This window comes from Narcine bancroftii, chromosome 6 (assembly GCF_036971445.1).
Source record: "Narcine bancroftii isolate sNarBan1 chromosome 6, sNarBan1.hap1, whole genome shotgun sequence".
NCBI lineage: Eukaryota > Metazoa > Chordata > Chondrichthyes > Torpediniformes > Narcinidae > Narcine > Narcine bancroftii.
In genome coordinates this window covers 181656771-181674459 of record NC_091474.1, presented here as the reverse complement: position 1 = coordinate 181674459, position 17689 = coordinate 181656771, and the positions used below count along the sequence as shown (strand labels likewise).

At 40.4% G+C, this 17689-nt stretch overlaps 1 protein-coding gene across 5 annotated transcripts in view; it reads left to right on the top strand.

Moving 5' to 3' along the window:
* Positions 1-405: 405 nt before the first annotated feature.
* Positions 406-17689, top strand: part of tbc1d32 (TBC1 domain family, member 32) — a 235636-nt gene continuing 218352 nt past the window's right edge. For 2 of the 5 annotated variants that reach the window (XM_069886881.1, XM_069886880.1), the window contains exon 1: positions 407-1013. In XM_069886881.1, the coding sequence (XP_069742982.1) occupies positions 1003-1013 (11 nt within the window). In that variant the 5' untranslated portion in view covers positions 407-1002. Of the gene's footprint in view, positions 1014-2579; positions 2812-17689 lie in introns of those variants that run through there. The other 3 variants (XM_069886883.1, XM_069886878.1, XM_069886879.1) reach the window with 3 other exon arrangements.

Here is a 17689-nt window from a genome sequence, read left to right as displayed (position 1 = left end):
GGAGGTTGGGATGACCTGGGAATATTACTCAGCAGATTCAGGCCAAAAGTATTTTTGCAACAATTAAAAATATAACAATCTATTACTCTTTGATTTATTTTTATTTCGATAAATTTTGTATTCTAGAACGTATTTCTAAAGTTCCCTAACAGAAAGGAAACGGGGAGGAGGTGCACCGTTATTTAATTTATTCTCGTGTTCGGCTGTTTGATATTTACTTGAACCAGCAACTGGTGCAGGGAAGGAATTATTCGCTGCGAAGATCGTGCGCTCATTCTGAAACATTTCTCACGGTGTCGGTGGCATTTGAGAGTCCTGGTCGTTTTATTTTTGTTTCAAATTTCTCTTCATCGAACATGTTGACATTTCAATTCCGATTCAGGGTTTGCGACTTTGTCCAGCGATGCTGCTGAACCCGCCAGTGTTTCCAGTATTCCCTGGACTTGTCTGCAGAACAGTACGCTTCACTGGGGACACTAAGTTCCGCAGTGTAACCACAAAGTTGCAGATGCTGCAATCTTCAGCAGACCAAGAAAAGCTGGCGGATCAGATAACATCCATGGATAGAAGTAGACGGCCAACGTTTTGGGTCGGGCGCGTGCCGCGTGTTAATTTCCTGGAAGGCACAGGGGAGAGAAAGGCGCCGCGTAAATGCAGCACGTTCCGTCAAGGCGGCAGGACCTCGACGATCCCCCGGGTAGACCGATTCTCCTCCAATGCGCATGGGCGAAGACGGCTGGCCGGCCTTGTTCTTTGTGCTGGCGAGCAGCCGCCATCTTGTCTCGGGGCGGCACCTTTTGGAGTTCGGGGGTGGAATCCCCTCTCACCCTGTCCGGTGAACGGATGCAGTAACTCTTAACGACTAGTGGAGATACAACCCAGGATCCTATTTATATTTGTGAACACCTCTCAGTCGTCTGCCTGGGCTTGCACTAAAACTTCAGCGACCATCGGGAAGTGTTTCCATGGTTACTGTCGCTGGGGCCGACGCATGAGCAGGGCATGTGTGCCAGGTAGGGGAGTCAATGCAACTCAGCACTCGCTCCAGGGGTTGGGACTGGGACTAAAGGGGATGTCATGTTAGAGACCTTGAGTGGACGTTTTGCTTGTTGAAGATTATTTAGGCGCTTTGTTAACGTTTGACTTTTTTTAAAAACACAAAAAGCTGGAGAAGCTCAGCAGGTCTAAGGAGCAAAAAAAAATACACAACCGACATTTCGCACTTGAGCCCATCATCAAGGCGTGGGGGAAAAAAATGTTAGCAGGTCTCCCTCAATACCTTGTTGAAGAGCTCAAACCCGAAACCTCGGTTATGCTACACAAAGGACACTGTTGGACCAGCTGAGCTTCTCCAGCATTTTATGTTTTTATTTCAACCACGGTGTCGACAGATTTTCGTTCCCAAAGTAATTCAATGCGTTGTGTAAAGTGCACCGAGGTACAAGTTGTGCTTGTCCTGTATTGGGTGGACTCCAACTAGCGTTCTCAGACTTGAACTGGAAATCGTTTAATGAAAAATTGTAGACTAAGTTGCTTATTTTATTGAGTTGATTCTATTCTTGATGTAGCCTGTCTGATAGTATCTATTTCTACATCATATGCCATGGATTAAATTGCTGTTGGCTTTTTAAGTTGGTCAGAAAAATTACTAAACTTAGATGACTTTAAACTGAGTTTTAAAATACAGGATTGCGCCTATTGGTTCGAGTTTGTTTTTACAGTGATATTGATCACACTTTGTTGATCCTCGGTCAATCTGCCCAGATTGTGTGGCACTTTGTCCAGTGAGTTAAAGTTCTGATTGACTTTTTTTTAAAAACTGATTGTTTAGGCTCTTTAATCATCATCGATAATGGTTAATTTTCAAGTTTAAAAAAGAATTTTGTATAGTTTGCTGACTGCTGTGACAATACCCAATGATAGGGATTTGCCCTTCCGTCTTGGGAATATAGAGTCTCAGTATATTAAAGAAAAGCAAAATTTATTATCCGTGAACATATCAAGATATGTTGGGCTAATATTGTGTCGCGAGTGTGGCACAATATTTGAGTCTTGCTGTTCTTTCTTGAAACGAAGTTTAATTGGCATCCACCTTTGTTTAGCCTTTAATTTTTTATATCTATCTCCAGTGCCGTGATCTTCTAAGAACGACAGCCCTTGACTATTATGCATCATAGGGCCTTTTCACATCATATTGTAAAATGGAGATTCCCAGGAACCCTCCTGTGAACCTGCAGTGTGAAAAGGTTGGCCCAGGAATTTTAAATGCGTCCGTGGCCCCGGGAAATTTCCCCAGCCCCTGCGATGTGAAGAGCCAAATGCCCAAGGGAAGCTTACATACTGTGTCATGTAGCCGTTTAAAATTAAAACATACTTAGCGCCTGACAAAAGAAAGCCATTTCGACCCATCGCGACGGCAGCACAATGCGGAATGAATGGCTGTCCTCGTTAACCATAATCCCTCGCGCAGCTGTACTTCCCAGGGTTTCCAGCTGCGCGAGGGATTATGGGAAACTAAATCCGCCATTCATCCTGCATCGTGCCACTGTAGCAACGTGCCGAAGTGGGTGGTGGACAAAACGCTGTCAGGGTGGCAGTGAAGAATATGTGAAGGGACCCTGTTTTCAGGGGACCTCTATCAGGAAGGTCTTAATAGACTGCTACAAATTTCAGGCAAAGGATATTTACTGCCTTCGGGTTGTGGCAGATAACAGTCACCTTGATATAACGTTCAAGACCCCGGTGTGATGGCAGAGGATGCTCTGGGACTTCCAGGAAAATGCGAACGTGGCTCTACTCTCACTATTAAAGGTACAGTCACTCTTGACACTTCCAACATGGAGGGAATGAATGATAGCAGTGCAACTGTTCCTCACATGTCACCTTCCTGGGCCATTATAGTTGAGGGGATAGAGACCTGCCTGGACGTCAAAGACCGATTTGGAATCTGGGCTAGCAAGCCCCCGTGAAGTTGAAGCTGAGATAGGACAGTAAAGGGCCTTCATCCACATCATCATGTTTCCCCCACCCCCCTTTTGGTGTTGGTGTTGGCCATTGAAGGGAACTGTGAGTAGTTGATCTAAGCTGGCAGCCCAGGGTGTGCTGGAACTACAACAAACCTGGCCATGTGATAGCCTGATGCAGCATCATCATTTGGAAGAATGCAAGCAGAAGGCCAAGAGCAAGTGCCGCCACTTCAGATTTAAAAATGACATCACATACAACCCTGAGATTCTTTTTCCTGCAGACATGGCAAAAATACCACTTGTTGGTAGTGCAAAAAAAATGTATACAAGGTACATATGTAAACAAATAAAGAACTGTAAACAGGTAATGAATATTTAAAATAACTGCAATACAGAGAAATTTTTTAAAAATCAATTAAATGAGATTGATTTTGTTGTTGAGGAATCTGATGGTGGAGGGGTAGCAGCTGTTCCTGAATCTGGTGGTGAGAGTCTTGTGGCATCCATACCGAAGATAGCAGCGAGAACAGAGCATGTGCTGGGTGTTGTGGATCCTGATGATTGCTGCTGCCCTCTGATGGCAAAGTTCCCTGTAGATCAGGGGAGTCAAACTCAAATTCACGGAGCGCCAAAATTAAAAACTTGGACTAAGTCGAGGGCTGAACTAAATATTTATTGAAAATTTTCAACGACATCTGCATGTTTTCTCTTCTTTCAACATATTTAATGTTAAACTTTAGGATATAACTTTAGGAGGATAATGTTACAGGTCAGGAGTAGGTAGCTCAAGTTCACCCTTTGCTTGACCTGAGGGAAACATATTTGGTCCCTGTGGAGATGTAGTCAGTATTCACAGGCTGTGTCCATTTTGGCCTGCATCAGGACTCAGCATTTCCTGCTCACTCCTCAGGCTCTAGGCCTCTATTCACCCTCAACCCACCATCCCTCTACCTGACCAGTCCTTTACCCAACCTCTACTCACCCCTCACTCCACTCTCTCTGCCTCTACCACCCCATCCTATACACGTCCCTCTACTGCCTCTCCCCTCAACCTGTTCCTCCCTCTACCCGTCTCTCACCCTCTAATCACCCCTCCCCTACTCGCCCTGCCCCTCCCCTTTTACCTCTTCCCTATCCACCCCTCCTTCTACTCATCCCTCCCTCTAACTGCCCCTCACACCACCATAACTTCCCCTGCCCATTACTCCTCACCTACACCCTCTGCCCACCCCTGCTTGCCCACCCCTGCTTACCCACCCACTCAGGCCCAGCGCGCTGCCGATCAGCCTTTGCGGAACAGCGGGGGCCGTGCGCAGCCTGCCATGTCCATCGCGCCAACAGGAAATCACAGGCGCTCGCCAATCCGCTGCACCGCTCGACAGGTGGGAGAAGTGACTGGTTGTGCGGGGAGCCTTCCAACTGGCTTGCCGGCTGATGACATCGACAGACTTCTCGTGTTACAATTTAGTTTTCCCCGTTCTCAAAGTTTGCACGGTCAACCTGCAACACTCTTGCTCCCTCCGCGTCCCATGGATCTGATGCCCGGGTGTTGTTAGGATTCCCAGTAGAAGGTTTGTGGAACTTTACCATTCTGGATTCCTTTTTGAGAATATTCTGGCCATCTTTTAAGGGGGGTGGTTTTAGGGGGGAGGGGATAGTTAGGGGGTGGGGAAGGATGTGCAATGAAGGGGGAGGATGGTGGGGGTGACATTACCAAAAAACAGCATCGGCTCTCGCTGCAGGGCGGGCCACCTCTAATACATTTTTGAAATGATCTTACGGGCCAAATATAATTATATCGTGGGCCAAATTTGGCCCGCGGGCCAGAATTTGACATGTGTGCTGTAGATGTTCTCATTTTTCTGTGATGTCCTGGGATGTGTCCATTATCTTTTGAAGGTCTTCAAGCTTGGGGGTATTGGTGTCCCCATACCAGACTGTGATGCAGCCAGTCAGCACACTTTCTTCCACACATCTGTAGACATTGCCCTGGCTTTTGGTATCATACAAACGTCTGCAAATTCCTGAGGAAGTATAGGCGCTGACGTGTTTTTTTTCACGATGCCATTGGTGTGTTAGGTCCAGGAAAGATCCTCTGAAATGGTGACTCACTCGAACTTAAATTTGCTCACCCTCTCTGCCTCTGAACCCGCAGTGTACTTCAAGTTTTCCCTTCCTGAAGTCAACAATCAGGTCTTTCGTTTTGGTAACTACATTGAGAGCATTGTTGTTGTTGGTGCACCTTTCAGTCAAGTTTTCAATCTCCCTCCTTTATGCAGACTCATCGCCTTTCTTTATAGAATCAACTACCATGGTATCATCAGCAAATATGTAGATGATCTTATTGTTGTACCTAGCCACAGTTATGGGTGTAAAACTAGAATAGCAGGGGGCTAAGAACTTGTGTGGAGAAGCAGGCCATATCTATTAGGTATGCCCAAAATGAGTCAATGCCTACACAAAGGCAATAAGAGGGAAAGCGGCCACATCACCTCTCCCAGTGAGGTCCACACCTGTTTGACCTCCTGTGATAGAGACCCCGGTAGAAACCAAGACCAGAGGGAGCACCTCCACCCACAAACCCCAGTCATGAGGCCTGAAGCCCCTAATGAGGAGGTAGATTCAATGGAGGAGGGGAAGGCAGAGGAAAAGTGGCAGATGGTGAAGAAAGAAAATTCAAAATTCCCCACGAAAAAGAAGCTGACCGTTGAAACCACAAACTATTGGGGGGGGGGGGGGGGGGAGAGGATCAAGGCACAAGTGGAAGGCAGTAACCTTTTTTTTTTAACTATTTATTTGAAGAGTCATTAATAGTAATACAAAGTACATTCCATAAATAAAATTTTGAGTATATATTAATAAAATAAAAAGAAACAATTCAACTAGATAAAAAAAATAAATCCCCACTCACCTTCCCACCCCATCAGCCAACTCTCTTAAGGAGAGCTAAAAATATATAAACAGAAACTAAAAGTATATAATAAATCAAAATATATCTAAATGCATATATTCCAAATATGGTAACCACTTCTTAACAAAAAAAGAATAATTGTCATGTAAATTATACATAATTTTTTCCATAACAATACAAGCTTTCAATTCATTATGCCATTGCATTATATTAATCACTATATTATCTTTCCATGTACTTGCTACACATTTTCGAGCTACAGACAATGCTAAATATATAAATACAATTTGAAATTTATCCAACCCTAATCCCCTTAAAGGAATCATATAACCCATTAAAAAAAATTGATGGATCTAATGGTAACTTAAAATTATATAATTTTTCCAAAATTAACTTAATCTCATCCCAGAATGGTTGTACATACATAAAAGACCAAACAGCATGTAAAAATGTCCCAGTACATACACCACATCTAAAACAAGAATCCGAATTACTAAAACCATATTTTTTTCAATTTCTCTGGTGTTAAATACAATTGATGTAAAAAAAAAATTCTAATTAACCATTCCATACCGTACATTCGTCAATTTAGTAACACTATCATGACACGTATCTGCCCAGCAATCTTCAGGAAAAACAAAAGCTAAATCATTTTCCCATTTAAGCTTAGATTTCTCCCATTCTGACTTATCCATATTATCTTGTAATACTTGATACATAACAGAAATATAACCCCTTTTTGGTATAAAATAAATCAAAGACTTGAATTCCATCATCTCTCTATCATACATATTTTTCACCAAAGATCGAAGTTGAATATAAGCAAACAAAGAATTTTTAGCAATATCAAAACGCTCTTTCAATTGATTAAAAGAAATAAACTGACCTTCTACAAAACAATCCTGTAATGTTTTTGTACCCTTAAAATCTCAACTCTTTAAATGACTATTAAACATTGAAAATGAAATAAGCTGATTATTATGTAATGGAGTTAAAATTGACAATTTACCTTTTGATCCTAAAATCTTATATTTTTAATCCATAATTTTAATAAATGTTTTAATATCAGCATATTATATTCCCTCACCAAATTTACATTCCGTCGAAATATAAATTGATACACCTCAACTTCAGGATATGAAGTTAATTGGGATAAAAGTAAAATTTTACTAGTTGGAGAAGTAGATTATTTAGAGTATAAAAATATAAAATTGAAATGGTCTAATAAAATTAAATATTTAGGAATAATTGTAAATACTGAGTATCAATCTTTATATAAGTTAAATTATGTTCCATTATTAAAAAAGATTAAAGCAGATCTAATTAAGTGGAAAGATTTTCCGTTACCTTTAATTGTTCATTTTAATTGTATTGAGTAATATTTATTTCAATCCATATTTATTTCAATCTATACCACCTCAACTTTAGCCCAACTTGGAGGCTGGTCCAAATCCATCAATCTACTAATAAATTTCAACTGGGCTGCTTCATAATAATTTTGAAAGTGTGGTAATTGAAGCTCACCTAACACATACTTCCAAGTAAGTTTATTTAATGCTACTGTGATATTTTACCTTTCCATAAAAATTCTCTCGTAACTTTATTTAAATCCTGAAAAAACTCTTTGTAAGAGAACATGGTATTGATTGAAATAAATATTGGAATTGAGGAAAAATATTCATCTTAATACAATTTACTTGACCAATTAAAGGTAACAGAAGGTCTTTTCATTTAATTAAATCTGCTTTAATCTTTTTTTAATAAAGAAACATAATTTAACTTGTATAATGATTGATAATCAACATTTACAATTATTCCTAAATACGGAAGATCTTTCTACTTAATTAGATCTGCTTTAATCGTTTTTCATAATTGAACATAATTTAACTTGTTTCAAGATTGATACTCAGTATTTACATTTATTCCTAAATATTTAATTTTATCAGACCATTTCAATTTTATAATATTTTTATACTCTAAATAATCTCCTTCTCCAACTGGTAAAATTTAACTTTTATCCCAATAAACTTTTTATCCAGATAATGTTCCATAATGTAATTATCATTCCCGTAAATGTGGCAATGATTGTTCTGGGTTTGTTAAATATATCAAAACTACATCTGCAAACAAATTAATCTTATACTCTTCATCCTTAACTCTCATCCCTCTTATCTGTTCATTCTGCCTTATTGTTCGAGCTAACGGTTCAATAGCCAATGCAAACAGGGCTAGTGACAATGGACAACCTTGTCGAGTTGAACGTGTCAATTTAAATGATGATGAAACTTGACCATTTGTCACCACCCTAGCAGTCAGGTTCGTATATAAAGCTTTAACCCAACCAATAAAAAAAAGGGCCAAATTTAAACGTCTCCAGTACTTTAAATTAAAAAAAAATCCCACTCGACCCTATCAAAGGCTTTTTCCATATCAAGCGCAACCACTTGGGTGGTTGGGCTGCTGTCCATATGCATTGACCAAACTAATCAATTGAATATTATCTGAAGCATTTCTATTTTTAATAAAACCTGTTTGATCAACATGTATCAATTTAGGTAAATACTTAGCAAGTCGATTTGCTAACACTTTTGCTATAATCAACATTCAATAAAGAAATGGGTCTATATGAAGACACTTTCAATGGGGCTCTATCTTTTTTCGGGATTACAGTAATTAAAGCACTAGAGCAAGATACTGGTAACTCAGTGTTCAGTCACTTGTTGTAATATCTCCCCGAACACCGAAGATAAATCTTCATAAAAAGTTTTATAAAATTCCACTGAAAACCCATCATCACCTGGTGATTTTCCATTGGGCATTTCCAACATAGCCGCCTTAATCTCTAATTCTGTAAACTGAGCTTCCAAATTCATAACATCCTCCTCTTCTAATGCTGATAACGTTAACTTAGATAAAAAAGAATCAATAGAACCATTATACTGTTTCCCCTCAGAAGTATATAATTTTTAATAAAATGCATCAAACTGGTCATTAATTTCCTGAGGTTTATAGATGACTGTTGAATTCTTTTTTTTACAGCATTAATACTGTGAAACCTGTTCCTTCTTTAACTGCCATGCAAGTACTTTATGTCCTCTCTCACCCAAATCATAATAACGCTGCTTAGATCGATTAATTAAACATTCAAATTGATAAGTCTGCAATATATTATAATGCAATTTCAATTTAGTCAAAGCCACTTTTTTTTTAATCTTCTGTCACTTCTGAAATTCCTTCTCCAATTCATCAATTTGTTTTTCTAATTCAAAGCTTTCGACCATATACTGTTTAACTTTAGTGGTATAACTAATAAGCTGTTCTCTTAAATGTGTCCCATAACACAAAATGACTTCTTACTGAATTAGCATTTTCAGACAAGAAAAAAGTAATCTGTTGTTTAACAAAAATAACAAACACTGGTTTTTTTTTTAACAACATTGTATTAAATCTCCATCTATAAGATGAACGTATCACTTCTGAACTTGTATAAGAAAAAATAATAAAGAATGATCTGATGTAACCCTGCTTTTATATTCTGCCTGTGATACCCTTCCTTGTAAATGTGCCGATATCTTAAAAAAAAATCTATTCTAGAAAATGAATAATGTCGAGACGGTAAAAAGAAAAATCCTTCTCTGTGGGATTAACCCTTTGCCAAATATCCACCAAATTTAAATCCTTCATCAAGGCCCCAATTTGTATCGCCATCTTTGATTTCTTTATACTTTTTGGGGATCTGACCAACAAAGGATCCAAAACACATTTAAAATCTCCCCCAACTAAAATATTTTCATTTGCTTGATTTAATAACAAAAAAGCATCCAAAATAAAACACTCATTATCCATATTAGGTGCATGAATATTAAGCAAAGTCCAAAATTCAGTAAAAATTTTACAATTCACCTTTAAAACCCTTCCAGCATTCCCTTCCATAATATGCAACTCAAAAGGAAAATTCTTATGAATTAGAATTGCTAGACCCTTTGCCTTAGAATTAAATGAAAAAAAACACATGCCCAACCTAATCTCTCTTCAATTTCAAATGTTCTTTTTCAGTCAAATGTGTTTCTTGTAAAAATGCAATATCAATTTTCATTTTCTTGACATAAGCCAAAATTCACTTTCGCTAAATCGGATTATTCAACCCCTGAACATTAAAAGTTGCAAATTTCAAACTAGACATCTTTACAAACTAACAATATAGTCATTTACTACAAAATATCACTCCCCTTCTAATAAATGAAAACCACTCTCCCTCCCCTAAATATTTTTTTAAAAAGAAAATATATATAGAAAAATTTTTAATTATTCCCCCTCAAAAACTAAACACTACCCAAAGGTAGTAATACCCTAAAAATTGGGTGTGGTAAACCCCACTAGTGGCAGATGACTATCAAAGATTTCAGTGCCATCCACCCCCCAGCCAGAAATACATCATTCATATTAATACAATTCAGTATTGTAAATATATTCAACCGAATGACTCCATTCCCAATGATTGTTCCAGGTCTTCAATGTCAATAAGACTTTGTGTTAAAACCTCTTTCTTTCCATTTTTCCCATTCTGCCCAATTCCATTTCCATTTGCCCTCTTTTTGGGCGACGATGGCGAAACACATCCATGTCCTCGTAAATCAAGTAATGAATTAGCAAAAACTAATGTATCATGATCATTCTCAAATAATTGAGATTGAAAGTGACCATAAAAGACCTTTATCACAGCAGGATATCGAAAAGCAAATTTATAACCCACCACAGTACATCTTTAGCCGAATTAAATTCCTGTCATTGCCTAATAATTTCTTGACTCAAATCTGTGTAAAAAAAAAAAAGAAAAAAAAAAGAAAAAAAAAATACTCTGTTATTTTGAGTCATCATTGGAGATTGACTTTGTTGTCCCTTCTGTCCCGCCCACCGTAGTATCATTTCTCTGTCTTGATAGTTCAGGCACCGAACTAAGATCGCTCGTGGCGGTGTCTTTCGTAATGCTCTATGTGCCCTCTCCAATACTAGAACTCCTGAGAAAAACTGTTTACCCAACACCTTGGGAATCCAACTCTTAAAAAAATTTTTATTGGATCAGACCCTTCAATGTCTTCTGGAAGACCCACAATTTTCACATTATTTCTCTCACTTTAATTTTCCAATGAGTCAATTTTTTTCAATAAGTCTTTCTTCTGGATTCCCCAATCCACAAATGAATCTTTCACTTTCTCTATGTTTTCCTTATTACGTACAACTTGAACTACTTTCAGAAAAAGCTGTTTCACTTTAAAAAAAAATTCTTGTACTGTATCTACCGATTTAATACATTTATTGACATCCCTCTTAAGTGTAGATATATCTTCAGACATATTAGATATTTCAGTTGTCACTTCCAAAAACCCTTGAGTCATTTGTTTAGATATATTGTCCATATGATAAGCAATCCCTTCCAAGACTGTGCAAACAGACTTCATTCTAGATTCCAGTTCCACATCTTGAGCCCTTCCTTCTCTGGACTCCACCTCTAATTGTTCCTGTAAACTGCTTGTTAAAGGTAAGTCCTCTTCTTCTTCCAACGTTGTCGAGCCCTTCCTGGTGTGGCTGCAGGTTTGTACACCCGACAGCCCACACACGATCCAATAGTTCAGGGACCATGGAGGCACCGTGCATGCCCGGCAAGGCCAGGGACTGTGCAGAGGCAGTTTCCAATGTCCCCGGTTCACCCGACAGCAGCCCAGGCTCAAGGGCCCTTCCCTCAACATCGCGAACGCGCGAATCAACACAGGCCGAGCTCGTCAACATGCCGGCGCCATCTTGTGGAGACAAGGTTGGTGCCGTTGTAATACTCAGCCTGACAGGAGTTCTCTATGCCTTGGAGGTTCCAATCGACAATTCTGTGGCTTCAACTGGACAGGTAGGCCTCAATTCTTCAGCACTTTTAAAAGGTAGTTTCTTCTATAATTGAGCTTTTGTTTTTTTAACATTAGTCGCCATTGTGAGCCAGTAATGTTCCCAAAAATAAAAACACAACTTTTATGCACTTAGATAAAGTTTAAAGATGGGTGCTTAAAAAACTGGCTGAGGAGGAGTAGGATTGCACGTCTGCCCTCTACGCCATCTTGCCACGCCCCTCCCCCGAAGGCAGTAACTTCTCGTTGATCTAGGATGAAGCCAGCATGAGTGTATGGTGAAAGCAGAGGAAGCATCGACAGATTGTGAATCAGCCTGACCATGTGATGTACAGCACCCAGCAACATTCCCCATGAAAGCTCTGGGAAACTTGGAGCAATGCAGATGCTATCACCTATCAGCTCTAGAGATCAGTCAGCAGATGGATAAGCAGAAACACAGATGGATCTTCCCCCAGCATTAACAAGTTTGCTTTAGAAGAACCCCAATCCAAAGGAAGATCAGCTCCTGTTCCTGAGCCCAATATCAGTGTAGTAGTTCACCAAAGGAGTGGCCATGAGAGCTCAGGCTCATTGACATGTGACTGTATGGATTGTGAACTATAGACTCCAATAAACCACAATAGAGATTAAGATAGCAACCCTCAACATGCGTAGTGTCAAATACACTTTGCATTGTGTAAATTCCTTGCCAAAGTCAAGGCAGAAGTGATGTTCATATAAAAGTGGGGGCTGCTACTTTTGGGAACTATTGGAGGTGATTGCTATGGTGGCCTGAAGAACATCTTATGGTTGGGTGGGGGGGGGGGGGAGCGGAATGATTGTTGTGCATCTGATCTGGACATCTCGCTGTGGGGAAGGAACTCTGTAATCACAGAGGTTGAGGTGGTTTGGGGGCATCTCCTCATGATGGATCTAATGTACCACAACACCCTGCTGCAGCTGATCAATGTGTATGCCTCGAACATGCGAAGCAGGAAGTTGGATATCTTGCAGCAGCTCCGACTGTTGCAGGCAAAGTCCCGACCAGTCGTTCTGGCTGGTGACTTCAACAGCATTATCAATGAGACAGCTCCTCCAGATTCCTGATGGAGATGATTAAGGACGCACAGCTCTGAGAACCTTCAGCAACCCTATGGGTGGAGCATAGCCCCCACCCCCCCATTAATAAAAACCTGGTCAAGATCACATGGCTCAGCTCGGCCTCAGTTAGACTTCCTCTTCATGTTGAAGGCTGTCACAGTCAGAACCACATGACAAACCAGTGTTCCTCTCTGACCACTGCCTCCTTCACACCTGTCACCAATAGGAGGACCAGAAGGCGGGCAGGGGAACGTGGAAGCTGAACGTGAAGCTGCTGACTTCAGAGAATAAGAATATTGAGGAACTAAAGAAGGTGTGTTCTGATCAGAAAACTGAGAAACCCTTCTTTGATTTCCTCAGTTAACTAGTGGGAAGCAATCATGGAGAGTATCAAAAGATTCTTTATCTTTATAGATATTCAGAGCAGTCTGACCAGTTCACCTTCACAGTCAGATCGAACTGCCTGAGGGTGTTGTGGATCTGGAATAGAGGGGCTGAGGCATGCAACAAAAATTGGTTGCAAAGATCCACCAGAAGTTGGGTCTGTGGGTGTAGCACTCCCTCTCAATAACAGTGAAGAATCTGGTTATCACCTGAAAGGTGCTCTCAGTACTGCTATACTTTGCACAGGTGTGGCCCATCCCTCACACCTTTGCCCTGGTGGCCCCAGAAGCCACATGCACACACACACACACACACACACACACACACACACACACACACACACACACACACACACACACACACACACACACACACACACACACACACACACACACACACACACAACCACCCCTCATACCCTCCCCCCCCCCCCAATCCTATACTTGTACACACCTTACAATTAACTCTCCAGTGTCACCCACGTCTTGTAACCTGGACTGATACTAGGATTTGTACATGGGGGAACAAAAAGAGAAAGTGCTGTTTCTTGTGGTAGGCTTTATACTGTAGCGGGTTGGAGGGACTGGTTCTGGTATGCCCAAATGAGGCAAGGTGTTCAAGGGATCCAATTTTAATGTGTGCCCTCACCTGTAGGTGGATTAGCTTTGTTTGACATGGGGAAATGACATGATCTGCCTAGTCAGATGACCCTTCAGGAGCAAGCACACAGAAATTCCTTTGTTTAGAGCAATTTCCTGTGCTACCTGTTTGATAATCTTCTGGATAATAGGCCTTCATTCTAATGACCACTTTTGTTGCGTGGTTGCATCAGATTGTACGTGAAACCAAAGTACGAGGACACTAAGTTCCTCTAAGGTTCCACCTGTTCCATATATTGCAAAGGATGGGCCTGGACCTCTTGCTGTGCAATGTCCCAGTCAGCTGGACTTTGCTACACTACTTATCCTTTGTGGAAAGGTTTTTCTGAACAAACCTCTGATCACAGAGTGATCAGCATGGGCATCTTGCAGACACTGAGAGAGGAGGAATTGATGGATATTGTGGGATGGTTCCCTGAGTAGACTGTTCAGGTCATCTGGCAGAATGCCTTACTGCCAATGCTCATGAACAAGCAAGTACCAGGACTTGGCCTGGCTTGGAGTGAGAGGAGCCCTCCTGCTCAGATTCTTCCTGTACAATTGGAATATCACCCACACCACATGTTGTTCCTGAGATGGAGTGGAGAGAGTCAGCAAACCTTTTGCAGATTGCATTTGCGAAGACTGTGTGCAGAAGGATGCAAGGATCCTTGTCATGGTTCATCCCCAGTGTCCACGTGACAGAGAACTTATTTATTCTGATTTGTGTGCTATTCCTGGGGATACTCGCAAAACACATCCAGAACTCCTGGAAGACCATCAACTCAGTGAAAAATGCCCTTTAGTCTGCTCGAAACTTGTTTGTCTTTCAGCACACACAATTGTTGGTGGGGAAATGCTGCCGACTGCCACAGGCTTCAGGAGTTTGAGGCTTTGCATAGCCAACACAAGGGCATTATGGGGAATGACCACAGGCTGGAGTTGTTCTGTAAGTGGGCATTGTAGGGTTGAGACCAAGGAAAAGCTCCTCAAACAATGGATGGTTTGAGGATGGAGAGAGGGTAATAAGGGGTTACAGTGATGGCAATGGTGTAAATAGAGAGAGTATGTAATAATATACAATGATAGGAATGTGTGGAGTTGACACTAAGGGTGTGGAGAAGAAATTTTGAATAGTTTTTCATTTTTGTAAATAATTTATAGTGAATTTCTACCTTTGCCGGGGGGGGGGGGGGAAATGGTAATAATTTGAAGGTTTCCTTGTTTTTGATTGGTCTGAAATTATATCACCCTGCAAGACCTGAGTCGTTGTAGGGGGATTATCAGGGAATATTTCCCAAAATGAATGCTCTGCCGTTCCCACCTGTATTGGTCCTTTTTGAAGTGGGCTGATCTTCCATGGGGAAAAATAAACTGGAGGACTGAGAGTTCACCACTGCATATGATTGTTTGAGTATGGCTATCTGTAGACTGAGTCTGGGTGTTCAATTGAAAACTCTTCATCAGAACTGGTAAAACAATAAAATAAGTGAATTTTAGGTTTCTGAGCGGGATTAATGGTTAAGGACAAGTATTCCTTTGGTCCTTGTCATTCCTCCCTCATCCTTTCTGTAACATAAACTAGTTTTCTCATTTTTCAAATTCTGATTAAGGGACTTTGATCTGAAATGGCAACTGATTTTCTTTCAATAGTCCAAGCAACATCTGTGAAGTGTTTCTAACATTTTCTGTTTGGATTACTAAAATCATGGTGAGTTGTCTACCTGAACCATGAGCAAACATAATAGAGAAATGTTAGATGGAATATTGAAAAGTTACCTCAGGCCATTGTTATGAGGGCTTTCAACGATGTAGGCTATGCACATTTTTAATCTTTGGAAATTAAGCAGAATTCGTCAACAACTGAGGGCATAAATTAATAATTGGCATCACAATGTTAAAGCAAAAAGAATTGCCACTGAAAATTAATGCCTAAATTAAGTGGGAATAAAGGGAAGTGTGTCTGATAACATCAGCAGTCATTTGAATTAGATGAAGAGGGAATGAACTCATTTCAGGTGCAGCGTAGAAAGTAATTAGATAGGTTAGGAGCCAGTAGTTACAGATTGCATGATCAGAAAGGCAGACTATCAGAAAGGAAGCAAATTATTATTAACAAGTTCTATTTTCCACTACTAAAGTATTAGAAGTAAAGAGTCAAATCTTGAAGGCATCATAAATATGTTCAAGGTGTTAGAAAAGTTGAAGCAACTATTGGTAGGTATCTCTAACTGGTTGTTAACAAAATTTTCATTTAGTACTTGAGGTTACAACCATCCTGGGTAAGCACAAGAAATCAGAAGGTTGATTTGTGAAAGTTTTAAGAGAATAGAAATATTACTTTCAATGCAAATCCTATTCACGTGGAGTTGTTAAACATACCTGTTTCACACTCTATTTCTGAAAACTTACCAGAAGCCCTGCTCAATTTGATGTGATATGCAAAATTAAGTGAGAAAAAGGAGACTGCTTGATCCTATCAGTTATGACTATGTTGTGTTTTATATTGTATGTCTTCTTCTTTGGCTTGGCTTCGCGGATGAAGATTTATGGAGAGGTAAAGTCCACATCAGCTGCAGGCTCGTTTGTGGCTGACAAGTCCGATGCGGGACAGGCAGACACAGTTGCAGCGGTTGCAAGGGAAAATTGGTTGGTTGGAGTTGGGTGTTGGGTTTTTCCTCCTTTGTCTTTTGTCAGTGAAGTGGGCTCTGCGGTCTTCTTCAAAGGAGGTTGCTGCCCGCCGAACTGTGAGGCGCCAAGATGCACGGTTTGAGGCGATATCAGCCCACTGGCGGTGGTCAATGTGGCAGGCACCAAGAGATTTCTTGGATATTGTATATAGATTTGATTTTGGGAGATAAAGTGTGGCGGTTTTTTTTTCAGTATAGGTCACATACAAACACTTTAAAACAGTTCTCATTTAAAATACTGGAACTCTTCTCAAGCTAGACACGCCGGCTCCAAAGGCCTTTGCAAAAGCTTTGGGGAGTGCCCAAAGGGCTACACTAATGTATTGTTGTTTTGAAAAACAACAGATGAAAGAACTTGGAGGATTAGGTTCGGAGCTGCAGTCTATCTAAGTGGAGGTTGCTGTTCTAAGAGGTTCATGTGGTTTTGCTATCAGAGAGAGTAAAACAGGCTTTTCTCTGAGAGAGAGAATTCAGTTCTGGACTGCTAGAGTTCAGCAGCTGAGACTGGAACCTGACAAGCTGGCAAGCTTGTGGAAAAACCCCATTTTGAAGAGTGCTTCAAAATGTTGTGAGTGCTTAGTTCAGCCTGGTCAAAGCCCTTGTGATCCATACAAGAGGAGAGGATTGGCTGACTAATGTTTAACTTGAAATAAGAGAAACTAAAAGGAATTCTGTGGTGACCTGAAAGAGGTTATCATCTGGAAAACGCTGATGGGGAAAGAGGCAATGACATGGCTGATTAAAAGGAATCAGTTTTGTGGGTGTCCAGCGAACAACAAATCTCTCTGAAAATCAACAAGAACCTTTCTGAGCAGTAACCATTTACCTTTCAAGTACCAAAGCCTGGTGAAATTCATAGTAGTTAAATTCTGTGCACATTATAAGAATTGCCTGCAACCAGTGAACTTGGGGGAATGAGAAATGCGATTGAACTGTGAAAGAACTTTTCTGAACTTACACACACACACACACACACACACACACACACACACACACACACACACACACACACTACAAACATGTGTGCTTAGAATTAGAAAGAGGTTAAGTTAGGTTAGTTAAGTTAATAGTGATAAGTTAAAGAGTGATTCTGTTTTCATGTTTAAAAATAATAAAAAGCAAC